Source organism: Pogoniulus pusillus, chromosome 23, assembly GCF_015220805.1.
Source record: "Pogoniulus pusillus isolate bPogPus1 chromosome 23, bPogPus1.pri, whole genome shotgun sequence".
NCBI lineage: Eukaryota > Metazoa > Chordata > Aves > Piciformes > Lybiidae > Pogoniulus > Pogoniulus pusillus.
The window spans coordinates 398,026-418,401 of NC_087286.1; the positions used below are offsets into that span (position 1 = coordinate 398,026).

The following is a 20,376-nucleotide window of genomic DNA, read 5'->3' on the forward strand; positions in this document are numbered from 1 at the left end:
CACTCAGACACAGGCGGTGGGGTGGGATTTGGGCCAAATACCTGGTAGGAAGCCTTTTCTTACTACCTGCAGTCTCCAGACTCTGTCAGATGTAATGCACAGAGGATTAATTAGCCTAAAGAAAGCTACTGGGGGAAAAGAATCTAAGATGAATAGATTCATATTACAGTAAAGTCCAGGAGTTCATGTGTGAGCTTAGGGGTTTTTCTCAAGTGCAAAGCAATGGTTACAGAATTGAGCAGTAGCCAGCCATGGAGATGTGAAGATGATTGGAGCAGTGTGTTCTCCAACATTGTGCAATGCAGGAAAACAGATGGATAGTAGAGCTCCTGATGCTAGCTTTCCCTTTCACAAAACCCTTGATGACTCTCCCAGGAGCAATACTAGTGGATCTCTTTCATGGTTGCTACACGTTTGGAGGAAACTTCCTATGAGCTCCTCCTCCACTCACCATCTAAAATACCTCCTGGGTCCCCAAGACAATTTAAAGAGTGTTAGTACTGCTAACAGTTGGCACATATCTAATAATCCTCACTGTTCATGTATGTTTTGTCTAGATTCGAGATGGTCTTGGTCCACAAGATCCTGTCCTTGCTAAATACTGTAGCTCTGTATCTCCACCCCCGCTCCAAACCACTGGGCCATATGCATGGATTAAATTTCATTCTGATGACTTAATTACTGATAAAGGCTTCCACATCCTCTACACAACATCTCCTGGTAAGTGAAATTCAGCATTAAAGGTTGGTCTGTTACGTTCCCAAGTTACAGCCAAGAGCGTACAAATAGATGTAATGAACGTTTGCTAATTGATACTACAGAAAGCCTCTTTGATTTGCAGCCATTGTACAGACACAACCTACGCTGAAAGAGTTTCCATACCTGTGAATGTCTCAACTAATCTATTTTTAACTTAATATAGCAGATCCAGGTTGTGGAGGAAATTACACGGGCAGCGAAGGGGTTATCATGTCGCCCTTCTGGCCTAACCCTTACATCAACAACCGACAGTGCATCTATGTCATCAGGCAGCCAGAGGATGAAAAAGTGCACCTCAACTTCACCCACGTGGAGCTGGAGAGTCACCCTGGTTGTTCATCGAGTTACATTGAGGTGACTTGTCTTGATATGGAAGGTTGATATGGAAGGTTGATTGCAGGCATGTGCAGAACCATGCTGCACAATTTCTGTCCCACAGGCCACTGCAGAACTCAAAGAACTAAAGATACCAATTTAAAAGGGTCCAAAAGTCAGAGCAGCAAAAAGAGCAGAATTATATGTTTGTAATGAAGCAAAGATAAGATAACAAGAAAGTCTGTTTAGTTTAAAACTTATTCTTAATTGGCTGTATGTGATTAAGTGGAGTTTGGACCCGCAGCATTCCACAGCCACTCTGCAGCATTTTCTGGGGGCACGGTGTCGTGTTGAAACTCTTGTTCTGGTGTGGAAATGAGGCACGCCGTGGGCACTTGCACAGTTACTATAACAGCATGCATAGCCATAGTTACACCGGCAGCACAGCTGAAAGCTTAGAAGCATCAGCTAAGGATTATTACTAGTCTAAATCTAATTACTATAGAAAAAACAACAGTAATCAGAATGCTTCTGCATGGAAAATATTCCTACGATAATAATGTTGATGCTGTCTAGAAGCCATTTGAGGTTAGTCTTGTTCACTAAAGTGGTTTCACTCTTAGATCTTTCTTCACTGCTGTGGACCTTCCCCTTTCGTCCGAATGGCTCCTGTGTGGTGCCTTTGCCTATGCCAGCTGTCTTTTTTACTCTTCGGGATAACAACGCTTATCCCACACTTGCCCAGGTCTGCGTTTCTTTCAGGGTCTTTGGGTGAGACGTGGCGCGGTGCTGAGCAGGGCCCTGCAGGCAGGGCTGGTCCCACCCCCCAGGCATCTGCCGCTGGGGATGGGCCAAGGCCAGGCCGGGAGCTGGCCCTGCCGAGGGCTGGAGAGCAGCCCTGCTGGGGCAGGGGCTGATGGCCCGGGGCTGGTGCCGTGGGGTCCTGGGCAGTGGGCAGGCTGCGGGGCTCCAGAGGAGGCCAGGCTAGGCCATTGAGTCCTCGTGCTGCCCTCAGGACCTGGCAAGCAATGCCTGTGTGGGTGACCTGTGCCCCTTCTCCTGCCAGCCAGGCCCTGCTGTCTGCTCTGTGCCCCAGTTTGCCATGTCCCAAGGCACCTGCTGCCGTACCTGGCCCGTTGTGCCTCCATAGCATCATAAATGCCTCATCCTGCACGGAACGCTGCTGGTGCTGCTGTGTGTGCAGGCACCGTGGTAGGCAGAGGCAGCCAGGAGACAAACGGGGCCCAGCCCCTGGCTGCAGCAGTGAGGGAGAGCGCCGTGGCCCCGCGCAGGGCTGGGCTGGGCTGGGCGGCAGCCGGCGCAGCTCTGCGCTCCATCCCTTCTTGACCAGGGGAGGCACAGGCCCCTGCGAGCTCCATGCAGCTGATCTGTTCGTAAACGATGTTATTGTGCTCCACTTCGGAGAGCCTGGCTGGAGTGAAGGGTAATTAATTTCTGAAGGGAGAGGGGAAGTGTGTTTAATGAAAGCAGACAGCTTTTGTTAGCCTGGCCTGCTGCTCCTCTCGCTAATGGCTGGCAGAACAGCAGCGAAATTCACAGCAGCCACAGAAACAAAACCAGCTCTGTCGAACGCAATCAGTTTGTATTAGTTCAGCAAGGCATTACCTCGCTGCTTGCTGACCGCTCGTAAGCCATTCGGTTTCCCCGTGCTGCTGTCCTCTCCCTCCTGCCCAGCGCAGAGAGCAGCCCTGCCGCGCTGTACCGGGGCAGTGGGCACCGGCACCGCGCTGTACCGGGGCAGTGGGCACCGGTACCGCGCTGTGCTCGGGGCAGTGGGCACCGGTACCGCGCTGTGCTCGGGGCAGCGGGCACCGGCACCGCGCTGTACCGGGGCAGCGGGCACCGGCACCGCGCTGTACCGGGGCAGTGGGCACCGGCACCGCGCTGTACCGGGGCAGTGGGCACCGGTACCGCGCTGTGCTCAGGGCAGTGGGCACCGGCACCGCGCTGTGCTCGGGGCGGTCAGCACCGGCACCGCGCTGTACCGGGACAGTGGGCACCGGTACCGCGCTGTGCTCGGGGCGGTCAGCACCAGCACCGCGCTGTGCTCTTCTAGCAAGGCCTGGTGTTCCACACATGCTTGCCTAAACCGCTGTCTCGCTGGGTTTGATAACAGAGCTCCGCTAGAAGGATGGCTGCTGGATGGTTAAGTTAGCTCAGACGTCCCTCTGACAATCGGCTTGTTGCTTCGCCCAGGCACAGACTGTTCCCGTCCCGGGCCACACCAGGAAACTTGCAGCGTTGCCCAGGGTCCTGACGCAGCTCACAGGCACTTGCCTAGGGAAGGCTGTTTAGCCTTTTACTGAGCAAGGAACAGCCTGGGACCAGGGATTTGCAGTAAGAAGCTAGAAATAACAGAACTTATTATTTCAGAAAGACTGTGAGGCAGTGCTGCAGTGGTCAGGTGTTAGCCAAAGCAGCTCCTTCTCCTTGCCATCCTTTTGCCTGCCAACAGGAGATACTAAGGGCATGCTTTAGAGAACCTGTCAGTTTCACCACTACTCACTGAGCTTTATAAGCCAAAAATGTAAGGAGAATCAGCTTAGGAGAAAATGTAAACTCCCAGGAAGGCTGCTTCTGAAAACTTGCCTAGCTGACCACAGATTTTCTAAATATTCCAGCACAAATTCTGATCTCAGCTGCTCTGCTGTAAATCCAGAGTGACTCTGATGACTCTGCCACGTTAAGCTCAGCTGTCAGTCAGAAAGTGATCTCACAAGCCGCAGACTGCCAGAGCCAGGCAAACAGGCCAGCCACTGCCTGCCTGTCAGGCCACTGGCTTGCGGCAGAACGAGCTGGGAGAAGAGCTGATGAGGAAGGCCCTGACAGCTGGATGTCCCTGCCTGTGCTGGTGATTTTTACTGGGAAGACTTTTTTTGGAGTTGGCATCATATGGGTGTGTTTAAAAAGCAGCTCCAGCGATATAAGCTACCACCCCCCTTCTACAGCAGAAAAGAGCTGGTTTGTTTTGTCCAGTCTTTGGGAGAAAAAAGTGTGGTTTTCGTTTGGGCAAATAGCAGAGGACAAGATTTTTTTCCTCCTCGGTTTGTTGGCATCCCTTTTGGAATGAGATAGGCACCTCAGAGGGCATTCAGAGCTTCTTGGCTACAGCAGAGCTCTGCCTGGTCCTCTGGCTATGCCCCTTCTTACTCCTGGGCTGTGGGTTCAAGGCCTGGGGTTTGGCGATGCAAAGACCTCTTTCCTGTCTAGTCCTTTTGATAATCAGGGTTGATAATCAACTGCTGGGAAAGCATGTTAGCAAGAGAACCAGCTCGGTAGAGTGGCAGTGCAGAAGGGCAATGCTGGAAGTGATTCCCTGGTACAACTTTGTTGTCATGGTCAGGTGCTGGAGCCTTCAGAGCGAGTAAGGGCAGCTGTCAGCGTGCTCCCCATGTCTCCTGTCGGGAAGCCATCTGCTGGGGAGCCATTACTAGAGACTTCCTGACCACAGCAAGGAAATCACCAATACACTGTTTTGTCCCCAGCAGATTTTAGTGCTGGCCACAATGTCACAGCACCTTACCTGCCTCTTTCATAGCGAGGGTGTCACTTTCAGAAGCACAGACCCAAACTGTGCTGAAGCTGTGCTTCACAGAGCAGATCTATGTCATCCTAATGCCTTGCGGCAGTGCATTGTGTGTCTTCTGTGCCGATCATCTGATCTAGCCTTTGGGCTCGTCTGCGTCTGCCAATTACTGTGATGAAGCTTTGCCCCCCTTACAAATAAACGCAGTAGTTAATGCTTTTGTTTTGTGGCAACTCTTGTGAAGTTACTGTCTTCTCTGGCAGCAGATCCAAACACTTTCGTCATCTGACAACTCCCTTGTCTTTTCCATGACTAGGTTCGAGATGGTGACAGTGAGATGTCTCCTCTTATTGACAGATTCTGTCACAGCATACTCATGTCTCCAATCACTTCCACAAGCAACAGTGTCTGGATCAAGTTCAAGACTGATGCCTCTGTGCAAAGGGCCAGCTTCAGGGCTGTTTATCAAGTTGGTAAGAGGAACTGGCAACTTTCATAGAGAACTGATCTGTGATTTGGACTCCTTTAGTCATTTCCCTGCTATATTATCCGTATAATGGGTGTGAGACAAACTTCAAAGGACAGTAAAGGGGAAAATAGAATCAATTTGTTTATTGGTCCTTTTAGAAACACTGAGATGATGCCTGTGGCAGGTCTGTCATAGGCACTCCGAGCATGCTTGGAAATGCTTCCATTAATGGCAACTCACTTACTGCCATCGTACCAGAGATGATACAGCTGTAATTCTGCCTAAATCTTTTGACTTTCACTCTTCCTATCTTTTAGTTCTTAATCACCAACAAATGTATCTGTGTCTGTGTAGCAAAAGAGCCCAATCCATTAGTTTTCATGGGCACAGTTAGACTGGTCTTCTGTATGTACATGTTCAGGCTACACGTACAGCAATATGCTCCTTCAAATCCATACTCACTGCTACCTAGATGGTCTGCAGCAGAAGCTGTAAGCAACAGGGGTTTAGGGGTATTCTTCTTCTAATTTCATAGTAGTATTTGGTAGACATCATATTATACATTCCTTGAAACCCTTTATCACAAGTATTGATTCCTGGTGTCTCTTGGCAGCATGTGGAGGCTCCTTGTCTGGAGCAGGAACTATCCATTCACCTTACTACCCCAGAATGTCCCCTCACCCATGGACCTGTGAGTGGATCATCTCCCAGCCAGCTGGCAAAGTGGTGATTCTTAACTTCATCGGCTTTGACATTCGAAATGCAACCACTTGTGACTCGGACTATGTGGAGGTAAAGAACACTGCAGCTGCACTGTGAGTAGTAGGTAGATTCTAATCTGTGCATTCCTTCTCTTACCCATCCAGGTAAGCAAGTCTTACAGCAGTTCCTAGTGGGACCCCAAACCTTTCCTTGGCTCTCCAAAGATGGCATGAGCGTTCTGACAATCAGAGCTGGGTTTGGAGGTTTATGTGTCAATACTGAAGATGTCAGATTTCAGCTCTTCTCTGTCAGGCTTTCGATGGGAGGTTGCTGCTCTGGCAGTCACTGTATATGCCTGCAGCAGAATCTGTGCTGAAGGCTGTGACTTATCAAGGATGTCTTTTGGTTCTTACGGTTTCATTTGTGCTTCAAGATTAACACCAAAGAAACTCTTGTGGGATATTTAAATGCATTGCTCTTCAGGTCAGAGATGGCCCCGACACAGACTCTCCTCTTCTGGAGAAATACTGTAGTACAGCTGTACCATCTAGAGTGCAATCTACATGGAACAACCTCTACATAAAGTTCAGAGCTTCCTCTCTTACCAACCTTGGATTCAGAGCTGAGTACTGGCCAGCAGATATAGGTAAGGATATTTTTGTGGTTTTCTTTGTAGAGTGTGGGGACTTAACATATTTTTCTGGACCCTGAAAACAGTTTGCCATCAAGTTTTACAAAGGTATGTGTTGGCAGATAAATCCTAACTGGTTACTTTGTGGTATGCATAGAGGGAAAGGAGACTGTAACACTTCAGAAAGAAAAGTAAACCATTTAAAAAGTGCCTTTTCCACAAATCCATCATTTCACCTCATGTTTTATGTCTCAGCAGTATGTGGAGAGACTCTCACTGAGCCAGAAGGAACCATTACAAGTCCTGGTCACCCAGATGCCTACCCACATGGGGTGAACTGTACTTGGGTTATCAACATTCAGCCTGGCCACCTCATCCATCTGACCTTCACTTCATTCAACCTGCCCTTTGATTACAGCTGCAGCAAGGATTATCTTGAAATATATGACAACAGCGCTCTGCAGCAGCTGGGAAGGTGAGTATGGCCATGGGCCTGCAGAGTGAGCACTGTTGTCTAGGTCCCAGTGTGCAGTTTGCCTGCTCAGATTCGAAGTGAGCTACAGAAGGGCTGGGGAAGGACTACTGACAAGGTCTTGTCATGACGGGATGAGGAGGAATGGGTTTTAAGTGGCAGAGGAGAGATTGAAACTGGATGTTAGGAAGAAGTTCTTTGCAGTGAGGGTAGTGAGACACTGGCACAGGTTGCACGGAATCTGTGCTCCACAACCTCCCTGTAGGTGTTCAAGGCCAGGTTGGATGATACCTTGAGCAACCTGTTCTAGTGAGAGGTGTCCCTGCCTATGGAACTGGATGAGCTTTGAGCTCACTTCCAACCTAGACCATTATGTGATTCTGTGATTTCTCTGTATGACAGAAACAACATCAGCTCCTTCTCTGCCTGGGATAGTAAAGGGAGTTTGCTTTCTGTACCCATGTAATGAGAAGCACATTTAATAAATATGATACTGGCAGAAACTAACTTGTGCCGAAAGGACAGCTCTTCTTAAGGACAGCATTGGCATTGGCCAGCTTCATGAACATTTTGATATATGGGAAATAAGCTCAAAAGCATTCATATAGATCTGTGCCCAGGAAAAGTCATGATTTGAAACACTTGCAGAAGTGAAAGAAATTACAAATTTGAATCTCAGCAAAAGCTAACCCCAAAGCTCTATTTGGTAGGATTTTCTATCCACTTTCTCCTTTATGTCTGATTTTCTCTTAGGAAAGAATATTTTCTTTTTCCTCCTTTTTTTCCAGTTTGGTTTTCTTGCCACCCTAGAATTCAAGAATATCTAATATTATTCAAGAACATCTAAAGTACTTAGGAGCAGTGTCCATCTGCAACTGCAGGCTGTAAAGCAGTTGTCTGGCATGGCAATATTCTGGAAAATGAGGAGCAAATGACTCCCATAATGGAGAGCATTTTGCAACCTTAGTCTTTGGCCAGCCACTCTGACTCCTACGAAAGAACAGAGTATGTTGTAGGCGCAGCACAGAATCACTTCAGTAAGAATTTGACAATTTGATAAACCTTTTCTGCGATGGTTTTACCACATCCAGGACAAGGGGCACTGGGTGGAAGTTGATGCATTGGAAGTTTCATGGAAACATGAGGAGGAATTTTTTGCCTGTGAGGGTGGCAGAACCCTGGAGCAGGCTGCCCAGGGGGGTTGTGAAGTCTCCCTCTCTGGAAATATTCCAAACCCGCTTGGATGTGTTCCTGTGTAATCTGGTATAGGTGATCCTGCTCTGACTGGATGAGCTTTTGAGGTCCTTTCCAGCCCCTGACATTCTGTGATTCTGTGATTTGTACCTGATCCCGCATAGAGGGCTGCGAACTGTGTAAGCCTCAGGGGAGATCCTGTCCAGACTCCTCAGAAAAAGAGCTGAATCCTGTTCCAGTAATACAGAGGCTTCTTAGAGTACTGCCATTCAGTGTGGGGCATCTTTTTGCTGCAGGTACTGTGGAAGATCAGTTCCACCATCTCTCACCAGTGGTGGCAACACAATGATATTGTTCTTGGTGATCGATCAGACCCTTGCCTCTGAGGGCTTCTCAGCTAATTACGTCTCCTTGGATGCATCAAAAGGTAACATGTCAGGCTGTCCTTTGTGCAAATTGAATGTTTTCAGATGTGTCTGTAAATAACCCCTCCAAGAAACAAACATTATTTCCTCTGTTAATAGAAGACTGCCTGCTGCCTTCTCTACCCCTCCTTATTTATGCTGGTTTATGCGCATGGATTTCGCTAGGAAAGCAGAAAGCCGTTTCTGTAAGCAGCACTGCTGCTTGCTTCCGAGAGCCTGTAAGAGCTGGCAGGGCAGAGCTGCATGCATTATTTACGGCAAGGTCACTTCTGAATCCATTCTGAGCTGAGTGCATGTGATCTAGGAAGATGAGCAATCGTGGACAACTCACTTCAACGGGAGACTCTCAGGGGCCATCAGAAATACTGCAGTCCCTGTTTAGGTGCACACAACATTGCTAATGGGCAGAGGAAGGTCATGCAGGATGAAATAAAGCAGCAAAGTGAACTAAAAGCAGAAGCTGCTCATTTCATTATAGCAGAGCATGACATTCATGTCTCCAGAAGAGTTCAAGGGCCCTGCTATGGCTTAAATTTGGCCTTTAAGTATCTCCTATTAAGGGGCCCTATTCCCATCAGGGAGGCAGGGTAAAGATTGCTGAGGAGAAGAAATGCCCATTCATTGCCTTAGTTCTCTACAGTATTGAAGAACAAAAATCCCTCCAAATTCTAACCCAGCTGAACATTTCCCATTTGCAGCTGGGTAGTTTGTGTATCCATTGGTTGCCTTTTGATATTGTTCCTATTCGTATCACTCAAAGGCTCTTTGAAAGAGAGATTTCATCTAGGCAATTGTTATTCTGAAACAAAAGGCTAGTGGCAGCCGTGTTAGAGAGCAGACAAGTCCTGTGCTTTCTGTCCACTGCATTTGACACATGCTCTCTATTAAACCTGGAGGCATTTTGGTGGCCCTTGATAAGAGATGCTCAGTGCATCATTTCCAGAACCTGGAGGATCAGCACTGAGGTTCCTGTCTCTTCACTACCTCTCAAGAAAACACTCAAACAAGCAGTGTCAAACAAAAGGGATCTTCATGGCCTCTTCTTATGCCTTGAAGCTCTGCTTCTGGATTTGATACACTCCAAAAGAGTATTCTAAGCATTGCTTTCCCAACCCATTTTTTCTCTTAGCTGTTTGAAGAAGAGTCTAAAGGCATTTGACACAATTTAAAAGCTGTGGGTGCAGGCTAGGAGGCCTTTACCAGGTGAATAGCAGAAACTCATCATATTCCACTCTGCAGCTGTAAACTAACAAAGGCTGCTCATTGCTTGTCCTTAGTTGTGTTAACAATTTCATTTTTCCTGCTTCCTGAGTTATTCCAGGCTGTTTAAAACCAGCAAGATTTCCAGTCTTTACCTTGTGAAAATTTGAATCATAGAATCATAGGACTGTTGAGGCCAGAAGAGACTCTGGAGATCATTGAGTCCAACCACTCACCTAGAGCTCAGTCCCATCATTACTGCTAAGCCACTACCACTAAACCATGTCCCCCAGCACCACATTCATATGTCCAGGGGTTCCAGTGCCCAAGAACCCTTTCTGGGGAGAAATGTCTCCTAGTGTCTGACCTGAATCTCCCCTGGCAGAACTCAAGGGTTTCTTTGTGACATTCCCAGAGGAAAATGTGGCCATTCTTTCATATCTCAAGTGTGTATGTAGGTGAGGCTGCTGAAGATCTTCTTCTTGTGGTTTTATTCACACCCAGATAACTTACAAATCCAAGCAATCCATTTTCTCAGCTGCCTGCACTGGAGTTTTCAGGGACAGAAACAAAAAAACCCAGTAAAAACAATTAAGATTTAATGAAAACTGTTCCAGGGAGGAAAGGTCCGTTTGTTAGAAGATAACAGGCTGAGCTCTAGTTCTACTTTAAAAAATCTTTCCAAAAAAGGCTCTTCAGTTTGCAGAGTTCTTACTAGTGAGAAACTGAAATAACCAGCTTTATAAAGAAAGTCTTTTCTGAGCCACTTTGTGCAGCTGCAAACTCTAACTGCTGTAAATATGATTGTTGCTCATTCATGCAGTATTGTTTGGTTTACTTTATCTCAGATTGCTTTTCATGGGTGCCTCTGATTCCTTTTTAACTTCTTACAGTAGCCTCTCTTGCAGGTCATCAAGAGCAAAATAGCCTTTACTCAGTGTTAATCTATATTTCTGTCTCTGTGTAATCCCATCTCTTTCTCTGGTTCTGTTAATTTTCTCAGTGCTGTCCAGCTTCAGTGCTTTACCTCTCATTTTCCATCTTCCCTCCTTTACCACCACCATGGTGACTGAATTTTCTCATCTTTCATCCAAAACACTGCCATGTGCAGCATGTGAGGTTCAAACTGCATCAACACTGTTCCTGGAACTGCCTCAAACTACTCTTTTAAAAATCTAAGTCTATTTTCTCTTCAGTGCTATCAACAAGCAAAAGCTGTATATGTTTATGTGAAATTAGAGCCATGTAATATCTTTATCCAAACTCAGGAACGATTTTTGTTTCCCACAGTTAGCATGGACACCTTTACTTCTTCTCAGCTAAACTGGGCTACCTCTCAATTTATTCTCTGGAGTAAATGCCTTTTTGTTTCAGCCACTGCAGTTTGTGCAAATAGGGCAAAGGAGCAGATAACTACTAGCACTGAGAGTTATAATCTCATAGAGAAGTTGTGACAGATCTGTTTTCTTTGCAGAGATTTGTTTCCTTTGGTCCCAGCACATGCATAGCAGAGTTGCCATAAATACTGGACTGCTTACATTCATTTTTTATTGAATAAAGTGTTCTGTAGCCCGAGGGGAGGCAAACAAACGTGGTCCTTGGCTTTGCCCTGAGAAGCAGCTCTCTAACTCCCTGTAATCCTCCCCAGTTTAGTTCTGCCGTTGTGAGGTAGTTAGGCCTGATACCCACCTTAGGGATCTGCAGTTACCCTGAGGCTGTGCAGCAGTGCTGAGCACAGCCATAGCTGAGAGATTTGCCAACACTCTGCTGCTTTTGTTCTTTACATCTCCTGCCTGTTTTAATTTTTCTGCTAAGGAAAATATGGTTCTAATAATCTTCCTTGTGCAGTAAGAGTCTCTCTTACTTCTGAGCTTTGTTTTCTTAGCCAGCCAGAGTGTAACCAATATCAGAACTGGTCAAAGCTGTTCTGGTTCATATTAGACATTTTGACAGGCATTGGCCTGGAGCTGTTTGACACTGAATGAGCTATTGAAAAGATGGACAAGATCATTCCAAAATAAAAGAATAACCCAGAGTTTTTTAAAAAAGAAAAAGAAAAGGCTGACTAGGAGTGAAAAAGATAGTTTTATGTAAACCAAAACTAATTTTGTTCTCTGTGCATCTTAGCAAAGAATGGTTTTGTTAGCTTGGTTTGTCTGGGATATATTAGTGAGTTGAAAAGATGCCTGAAAGTTGTATTTCTGTCAAACAATCTGAATGCCATGAGATACAGCCATGGCCATGACTCATAAAGTACAAACAATTGTTTGGGCCTCTGCTGCCAGGAGCTGTGAGTAGCTCACGTGGCAGCAATACAGATGGGAGTCCTTCAGTCAAACCTACCCAGGTGCTTAGAAGATATATTGCCCACTTAAAATCTGCACTTTGGATGCTCAGTTCTTGACCACCTCTCCACTTTTAAAGGGGAAAGCCACATGGAAAGCAAGGCAATATTTAGATTTATTTCTCAGAGTCCAGGTCCCAGACACCAGCCAGACGAATGTCCCAGCACCCAGGGAAGTGTTATGATAGACTTGATAGTTTTCTTCTGCCCATCTGGGCTGCCCACACCACAAAGAACCCATTTAAATCACTGAAAGAGATTGGAAAGGGCTCAATTTTGCCTGTAGGTGTTGGTCAGGGTCTTGAAAGCTGCAGGGCACAATTTTCCAGCAGGGGTAGCAGACTACTCAGTGTAGGTATTTTCTTGTCCTCGATTTCTTCACAAGTAAGCAGGATTTTATTTGCTTCACTTTGGACTGGAGAAGAGTTGTTTGTGGTTGTTTTTTTTGTTTTGTTTTGGTTTTTGTTTTTTTTGCCTGTGTGTTTTCTTTTCATTTGCTTGTTTCATTAAAAAGGCTTCATCTTATCCTTTCTGTTGAGATAAGTTAGCCTTAACAAGGGTTTTAGCAGATCACCTTTCTGATGGAGTTGTTATTCCTGGTCTTTCTCTGGTTTGGGTGAAAGATAGTACTTTTCCTCCTTGTTGTCCTGAATTGGGAATGCACTCGTTTGTCAGAAGACGTAACCTGGTTTTAAAGAGCTTCTCTGGGTGATATATGTTAGCTGACAATGACTGGCCAGAGATGTCAGAGCTTGAGAAGGGTGAGGGGAAAAAAAAACAATTGTGACCCCCAAGACCTGAAAGCAGCAACACAGATTTGTGTGCCTTCTTTATTGATAGCTGAGGATGAGTGGAGATTTCAGTTTCCATCTTGCTGACTGAAGCCAGTAATTATTAGGAGGATGTTGCCTGGCTTTTCTCTTCAGCTGAGCAAGCAAAGACAAGAATGGAAAGTAATATCTGACAAATATGGATGAGCAGAGATACAGTGCATGGTCAAACAAGGCTGAGCTAAGGCAGAAAAAAAGCCTGAAGTCTTCCATGCATGTTGGGCTTGTGCTCGTTCACTCTGCGTCTCAAGAAACAGGCTTGATCAGCTGGCAACTGACCACTAGTTACTGCCACTGTAACTCGGCGTTCAGAGCATCAGCCTGCCTATGCTTGCCTAGATGCAGCTCTGGAGTGGGTGTCTGTGTAAAGCAGCAAGAGACCTGCAGGTCTCCTTTGAACAGCTGAGCCGTTTTTCTAAGGGGGTTGGGTCTGAAATGCTACAAAGGACTTTTGTGTGCTTGCCTGGCACACAAGCCTGCCAGCATCTGCCAGCAGCAGTGAGAGAAGGCCCTGGAATGCAGATGTGCTTCCCCAGAGCCTGTGGAGAGGCAGCTACTTCATCTGGCAGTTTCTGCTTTTTTGTTCTAAGCACACAGAGTGTTGCACAAAGATCTGCTTGTTAGGGAGCTCCATTTTCTGCTGACACAGTGAGGCTGAAAGAAAACTCCCATTTTACATATGGCTCTATAGTTTTCATTAATTACAATTATGGCCACTCTTCAGGAGAAGAAGCACAGCCACAGTTTTCTGCAGTCTGCATGATTACAGGAGTGAGTGGTAGCAAATTTGGCCTGTTTCTCCACCACTGGCTATTACAGTGGGTTACTGCCACATCAGGCTTTTGCTTCAGAAGAGCAAACACATTCAGTACTAAAATCAGAAAGCAGACAGAACAGCTTTCAGACCCTGACATGCTGGCAAAACAAGATGTGCACTCCAAGAAGAGTGTGGGCAGCAGGGCAAGAGAGGGGATTCTGCCCCTTGACTCTGCTCTGATGAGACCTCACCTCCAATGCTGCCTCTGGTTCTGGTGTCCCCAGCATAAGGACGCAGAGCTGCTGGACTGAGGCCAGAAGAAGCCACAAAGATGATGCAAGGGCTGGAGCCACTCTGCTGTGAGGACAGGCGGAGGGAGCTGGGGGTGTGCAGCCTGGAGAAGAGAAGATTCTGGGAGGACCTTCTGGCTGCCTTCCAATACCTGAGGGGATCATCCAGGAAGGCTGCAGAGGAACCTCTCCTGAGACTGTCTAGAGACAGGCCAAGGGGGAATGGTTTGAAGTTGAGGGAGAGCAGGGTTAGACTGGAGCTGAGGAAGTTATTCAGTAGGAGGGTGCTGAGAGTCTGGAATAGGCTGCCCAGGGAGGTTGTGGATGGCTCCTTCCTGGGGTGATCAAGGCCAGGTTGGATGAGGCCTTGGGCAGCCAAATCTAGTCGAGAGCCATCCTTGGGCATGTCCTTGGGAGGTTGGAGTGATGAGCTCTGAGGTCCCTTCCCAGCTGTGATTCTCTGACTTATGCCCACAACTGTCTTCTGTTTCTGCTGGGCTGCAATGATGCCTTCAAACTGCCTGCAGTGAGGATTTCTTCCAGGCATGTAGCAGTCAGGTTATGGTGTCAGACTGCATGCTGAGCTTTGGCCAAGGAGTTGTAGCACTTTTTCCTGCTATCTTTGCTAACAGTTTTCACTGAAGGAACTCTTGCTGCACGAGCACACCCCTAAATGCTCACTGTTAGTGATGTAAATGCAAAAGGGGAAGGCCAGCTCCTGCTGAGAGGAGAGCACAAGGAAGGAATCCAGTCACCAGAAGCGAGCTGGCTGTCAAAATCCGTAGGCTCATTTCTGCTTTTCCTAACCCCCCTAGCAGTGTGTGCCCAGCCTGTACTTACAGCCAGAAGTTTGACATTTCTAAAGCAGTTGTTGCTTCACCTCCTGTGCTCACCTCAAGAAAATTGTTATGTGCAGTGTGGAGCAGCATACAGCAGCCAGGGCACAACAGCACACTTGGGATGTGAGTTTCTAGATGGATTGTTCCCAAGAAAACAGACTTTGGAGAGGGAGGGAACCTGCACAGTTCAGTGGAAACTGCTCTTAAAAGGGCTGATAAAACCACTTTGGCTCTCCTGAGGCTAATTTTACCCCAAGGGCCCTTATCTAGCACATTAATTGTAATTTTTCCAGGCTGGCATTCATGGCCTCAGCCTCTGGGTGAAGGAGGGATGGCAGCATTGCAGCAGCACTAACCATTAAAAGTGCATCAGTCAGACTCCTGCCCCTCCAAAATCAGGAGAAAATCACTAGTTAAAAAGAAGTAACCTATTCAGTATGCAAATACTTTCATTTTGGTTCTTTGTTGGTTTTTGTTCAGTGAGCTGTGAGGACAAGCCTGGCTCCCATGTCTCCGTCAGATTTCTAACCCTGTGAGCAGGGCTCTCAAGAAATCATACAGCCTCCTGGGCTGGGGGCTGCTGCTGAGCTTACACATCAGCAGCCACCCTGCGAGCTGGCAGCACAGCGGGGGCACTGAGGACTTCTAAAGCTTCACAAGGAAGCCAGGATCAACCTGAGTGTTATGTGCACACATTAGGGCACATCTGTGATGAACACACGTGACTGGACTTCTAGGGAATAGATCCTGACTGCAGCAAAGCAGTGTGTGAAGAGCAGTGGGGCTGCTGCGGGGTTTGGAGAGTGTTGTACCAGCAGTGGCTGAGAGAACTGGAGTTGTTTACTCTGGAGAACAGAAGGCTGAGGGGAGACCTCACTGCTCCCTACAGCTCCCTGGGAGCAGCATGTAGTGAGGCTGCTGTTGGTCTCTTCTCCCAAGTAACCACAGACAAAGTTTATCTCTTTATTTTTCTCCTGCACTGGCTCATCTAAACAAGTTAAGCTCTTGAGTGACTCTTACCCAGAAGCCTACTAATTTCCATCTGTCTCCACAACCTCTATCTTGTTGTCAATTGATTTCCAAACCATGAGTGACCATGGTGACCCACACTTTCCAGGTGAGTTGTCAGCATTACTTTGTGCAGGGGCATTGCGATTCCCTCTCTTGCCTGAAGATATCTGACATGGACCAGATTTCTTCAGGCCTTTTTTGCAGCCAGATCACAAACCTCACTTGGGCTGTCACCAGCTGATACAAACTGTTCTCTCCAAAGGCAGTCATGTACCCTTATGTCTGTGCTTTTGAAAGAGCTTCTTTTAACTGCTGCTCAGGTTCTGGCTCAGCATTTCAAGAGTCCACACTTTTCTTCTTTCCAGCTCCTAATACCAAGATGCTTCTCCAGTGCTGACAGAAGAAGTGATGTAGATGATTTTGTTGCAAGACCTGAAGCAGAACTGCTTTGCCCTTACAAACAATGCTATAACAAAGGGTTATAACATTCCCAAACTGATTGGCACTTATGGCCCAGAAAATGGGAAAAGAGGCTTAGATTTCAACCCCCAGCTCCCAGGTTTGATGGTAGGGCATGCCCGAGAACATTCCAGCATCTCTCCAGAGCCAGACCATTGCTGTTCGAAGATCCAGGAATCTCCCCTTATGTGGTGGTTAAGACATCCCTCTTGGTTTCCTTTCTCTGCTTACCCAATTTTTAGGTCAAAGCCAACTCAGGCAGCTCTTGCATCACCTATTTTTTGCAGGTTCCAGTTTCAGTTTATAGTGGTGGCACTCAGCAGAAAGATGTGTGCGGGAAGAGCGATGCTGCACAGGAGCACAGGGTGTTTGCTCCTTCGGCTGCTCGAGACGGGAACGTCCTGTTCATTGAGCAGACACATTCAGCAATTCGTCCTGGCTTCTTCTCTTTTTAAAGCTTGCTCACACGACTACAGCGCTGACACTGGTGTGCTGACATCTCCAAACTACCCCAACCACTACCCTGTGGACGTGGAGTGTATCTACACCATCACCGTGGGGATGAACAGACAGATTGTGCTGTACTTCACCAACTTCACCTTGGAGGGGAACAGACGCTGCACAGAGGATTATGTAGAAATCAGGCAAGCCAAATGACTACTCCTGCCCTCAGTACTGATAACCCTGACAGTGTCCAAATCCACTTAGCTATCTTCAGGAGCTATAGTTTTAACTACACACCTGGATTTACCTAAAAGGCTGCCTCTTCCTCCTCCTAGCCTGCTCCACTGCCAGCTTTCCCACTTGGTAAATCCCAGTTCTTAGAGCAAGTGAGCTGTGGCCCTGTTCATGCACAGCATTCTGGTTGTTTTCCCTAGTGTGGAAACAAAGAGTTCTGTTAGCTGTTTGTAGTGGCTTAGCAGTAGTTGTGAGCTCTAGGTGAGTGCTTAGCTTTGGTAATCTCTGGGGTCTCTTCCAACCTCCACAGTTCTATGACTCTGTGATTCTATGATTCTGCCTCTCCCTTCTGATGAGAATCCCTTTGGAGTTCTGTTTTCAGCTGTGAATGTCATAGCACAGGAAAAACATCAGACCTATTGGAACAGGTCCAGAGGAGGCCATAAAAATGATCCAGGGGCTGGAACACTTCTATGACGAAAGGGTGAGAGCCTGGAGAAAAGAAGGCTCAGGGGAGATCTTATTGCAGCCTTTCAGTATTTAAAAGCGCATATAGGAAAGATGAGGACGGACTTCTTAGCCGAGTCTGCTGCAACAGGACAAGGCATGATGGGTTTAACCCTTTTTTTCACATTGAGAGTGGTGAAACGCTGGCCTAGGTTGCCACATCTCAAGTCATGTTGGTCAGGGCTCTGAGTAACCTGCTGTGTTTGAAGATATTCTTCCTCATTGCAGGGGATTTGAACTAGATGGGCTGTAAAGGAGCCTTTCAGCCCAAGCTATGCCATGGTTCTCTATTGTATTTCCTGTTTATCATCTTTAAACAGCAGCTGTGCTATGCTGCAGCACTGGGAACATACTCTGTGATACTGCTCTGTCCTGGCACCGCCACTAAGCTTTTGGAGATTGGCCTGCTGTGTTCTGGTAACTTTGCAGGGCAGAGCCATGCAGAAGCAAGCAATGTTTGTGGGAGGGTTAGCTGCAGGTTTACAGCCCAGCTGTGCCCAGTCCACATCCGCTTTGCTGTGCTGCTGTTCGAGATTTGAACTTTGCAATGTTGGTGCCTCCACTGCTGTCCCCATGAGCCAGCTCTCCAGATGAACCATGTCTGCAGGTCACCAGGGTGTTTGTCCACTCTGAGCATGCCACAGGTACCCATGGCCTCAGAGGGTACCCTGATAAAACTTACTCTGAGCACTCTTGCAGCTATAGTGTAGCGTTGGTAGGTAGGGTCTTGCATTTTAGAACTAAACCAAAAGCTGCTGGCTGAAGCTGCCCTATTGTGATTCTAAATTCCTTCTGAATTAGCTGCTTGCTTGCAGCTGCAAATACACACTGGAGAGAGTTATGAAAAACTGCAAGGCTTTGGCAATATTTTCTAAGTGTTTCATTTTTTAAAATTTTAAAACAACAATCTGAGATTAAATTTAATCCAATCTGAGGTAGGTCTGAAACAAAGCACTTGGATTTTTTCACTTTTTCTTCTTGAGAACATTCATTTATTGCACAAATCTAACCTGCTGTCACTGTGAGTGGCTCAGCAGCAGTAAACAGTTTTGAAGGTTTGGCCAGAGCATTGCTAAGTACAGCTGAGGACGCTGATTCTGCCCTAGCTGGATTTCCAGAGTGCCTCATCAGACCAGACAGCCTTCACTGGGGTAGCTAGAGAAGTGTTGGGTGAGCTGCCACCCTGTTTCCTTGTCCTGAGGAGTCTTCAGATAAATTGCATTCAGTCAGTTAAGAAAATTGTTAATCTGACCACAGCTGCAGAGGCCAAGATGCAAGTGAGAAGAGTTTCTGGTGCAGTTCTTAAAACTGCCAGTAACCTGAGAGGGTAGCAAGCAGATTAAGCTACGAGGATGGCAGAGTAGCAAGGTCTAAGTAGGAATTTGTCTCAGAAGAAGGTATAAACCTGTGGAAATGTAACCCAAGTGATTGCTGTCCACTTAAAATGAATCATCTCAAGATCACACCCATACAGAGATATAAATGTATTTATTATTGTCATAGAATCATAGAATCAACCAGGTTGGAAGAGACCTCCAAGCTCATCCAGTCCAACCTAGCACCCAGCCCTGGCCAATCAACCAGACCATGGCACTAAGTGCCCCAGCCAGGCTTTGCTTCAACACCTCCAGAGATGGTGACTCCACCACATCCCTAGGCAGCCCATTCCAATGCCAATCACTCTCTCTGACAACAACTTCCTCCTAACATCCAGTCTATAACTCCACCAGCACAACTTGACTGTGTTCCCTTCTTCTGTTGCTGACTGGCTGCGAGAAGAGACCAACCCCACCTGGCTGCAACCTTTGTTACCCTTCCCTGGACATGTTCCAGCACCTCAACATCTCTGTTGAATGGAGGAGCCCAGAACTGGACACGGCACTCAAAGTGTGGCCTGACCACTGTGTACAGTGGCAGAATAACCTCCCTCGTCCTGCTGGCCACACCATTCCTGATCCAGGCCAGGATGCCATTGGCTCTCCTGGCCACATGGGCACACTGCTGGCTCATGTTCAGCCCACTATCCACCAGTACCCCCAGATCTCTTTCTGCCTGGCTGCTCTCCTAATGACCTGTAGGGTATTTGTAATCTGAAGGCACTTAAAGCTAAGGTTAGGAAGCAGTTGATAAGCAGTTTGTCACTGTGCTGTTTATTCCCATGAGGCATGTAGAGGTAGCAGACCAGAAGATCAGATGTGCCCCCTGACTACAGTGTTAGAGACTGTGACTGGTAATACTGGTTAATAAAAGGAAATATCTGCTTGTAGGAGCACTTCTGAAGGCTAAGAAAATACTTCAAAGCATCATCGTATCAGCTCTGGGAAATGGGTTCCCAGCTCAGCTAAACAGTCAGCAAGATGAGATTTCTTCTACTCGAACATTGTCTTTTGTAACACCAGTGATTGCCACCTAGCAGAATACAGAGAAAGTCCTGCTTCTGCAGCATCAGGTCTCCTTGAGAGACTTCCTGAGGCTGTCACTGTCCTGCCAGACTGGACAGGCTGCTGAGACAAGACAGTGGAGACAGGGAGCAGCTGGCTGGGGGAAGACAGGGAGCAGGTGTTTGGGAGCTGTAGAGCTAGGATTAGTCTTTCCCAGGCCTGACCCTAAGGTTATTGATTTGTTAACATTTCTTACAGCTTCCCTCTTTGACTCAGTTATTCTACTCTGCTCTGCTCTGCACTACTCTACACTATTAATTCTACTCATCTCTGTTCCAGAGATGGAGGCTATGAAACTTCTCCTCCTCTTGGGAAGTACTGTGGTACAGACCTGCCTCCTGAGATAATCTCTCATGGCAACAAGTTGTGGATAAAGTTTGTAAGTGACGTATTTGGCACAAGAACAGGATTCTCAGCAGAGTGGGATGGCACCTCAGCAGGTAGGATGACCACACTGAGTATGAAACCATTTCACACCTCTTGAGTTAGATTTTTCCTTTGTATTT

At 47.0% G+C, this 20,376-nt stretch overlaps 1 protein-coding gene across 1 annotated transcript in view; it reads left to right on the forward strand.

Moving 5' to 3' along the window:
- CUBN (cubilin) overlaps nucleotides 1-20,376 on the forward strand; it is a 176,702-nt gene that overhangs the window by 28,000 nt on the left and 128,326 nt on the right. The window contains 9 exon segments of the mRNA XM_064162269.1: nucleotides 558-720; nucleotides 923-1,113; nucleotides 4,938-5,094; nucleotides 5,704-5,882; nucleotides 6,276-6,438; nucleotides 6,682-6,898; nucleotides 8,386-8,516; nucleotides 16,702-16,888; nucleotides 20,150-20,310. Coding sequence (XP_064018339.1) covers nucleotides 558-720; nucleotides 923-1,113; nucleotides 4,938-5,094; nucleotides 5,704-5,882; nucleotides 6,276-6,438; nucleotides 6,682-6,898; nucleotides 8,386-8,516; nucleotides 16,702-16,888; nucleotides 20,150-20,310 — 1,549 coding nt within the window.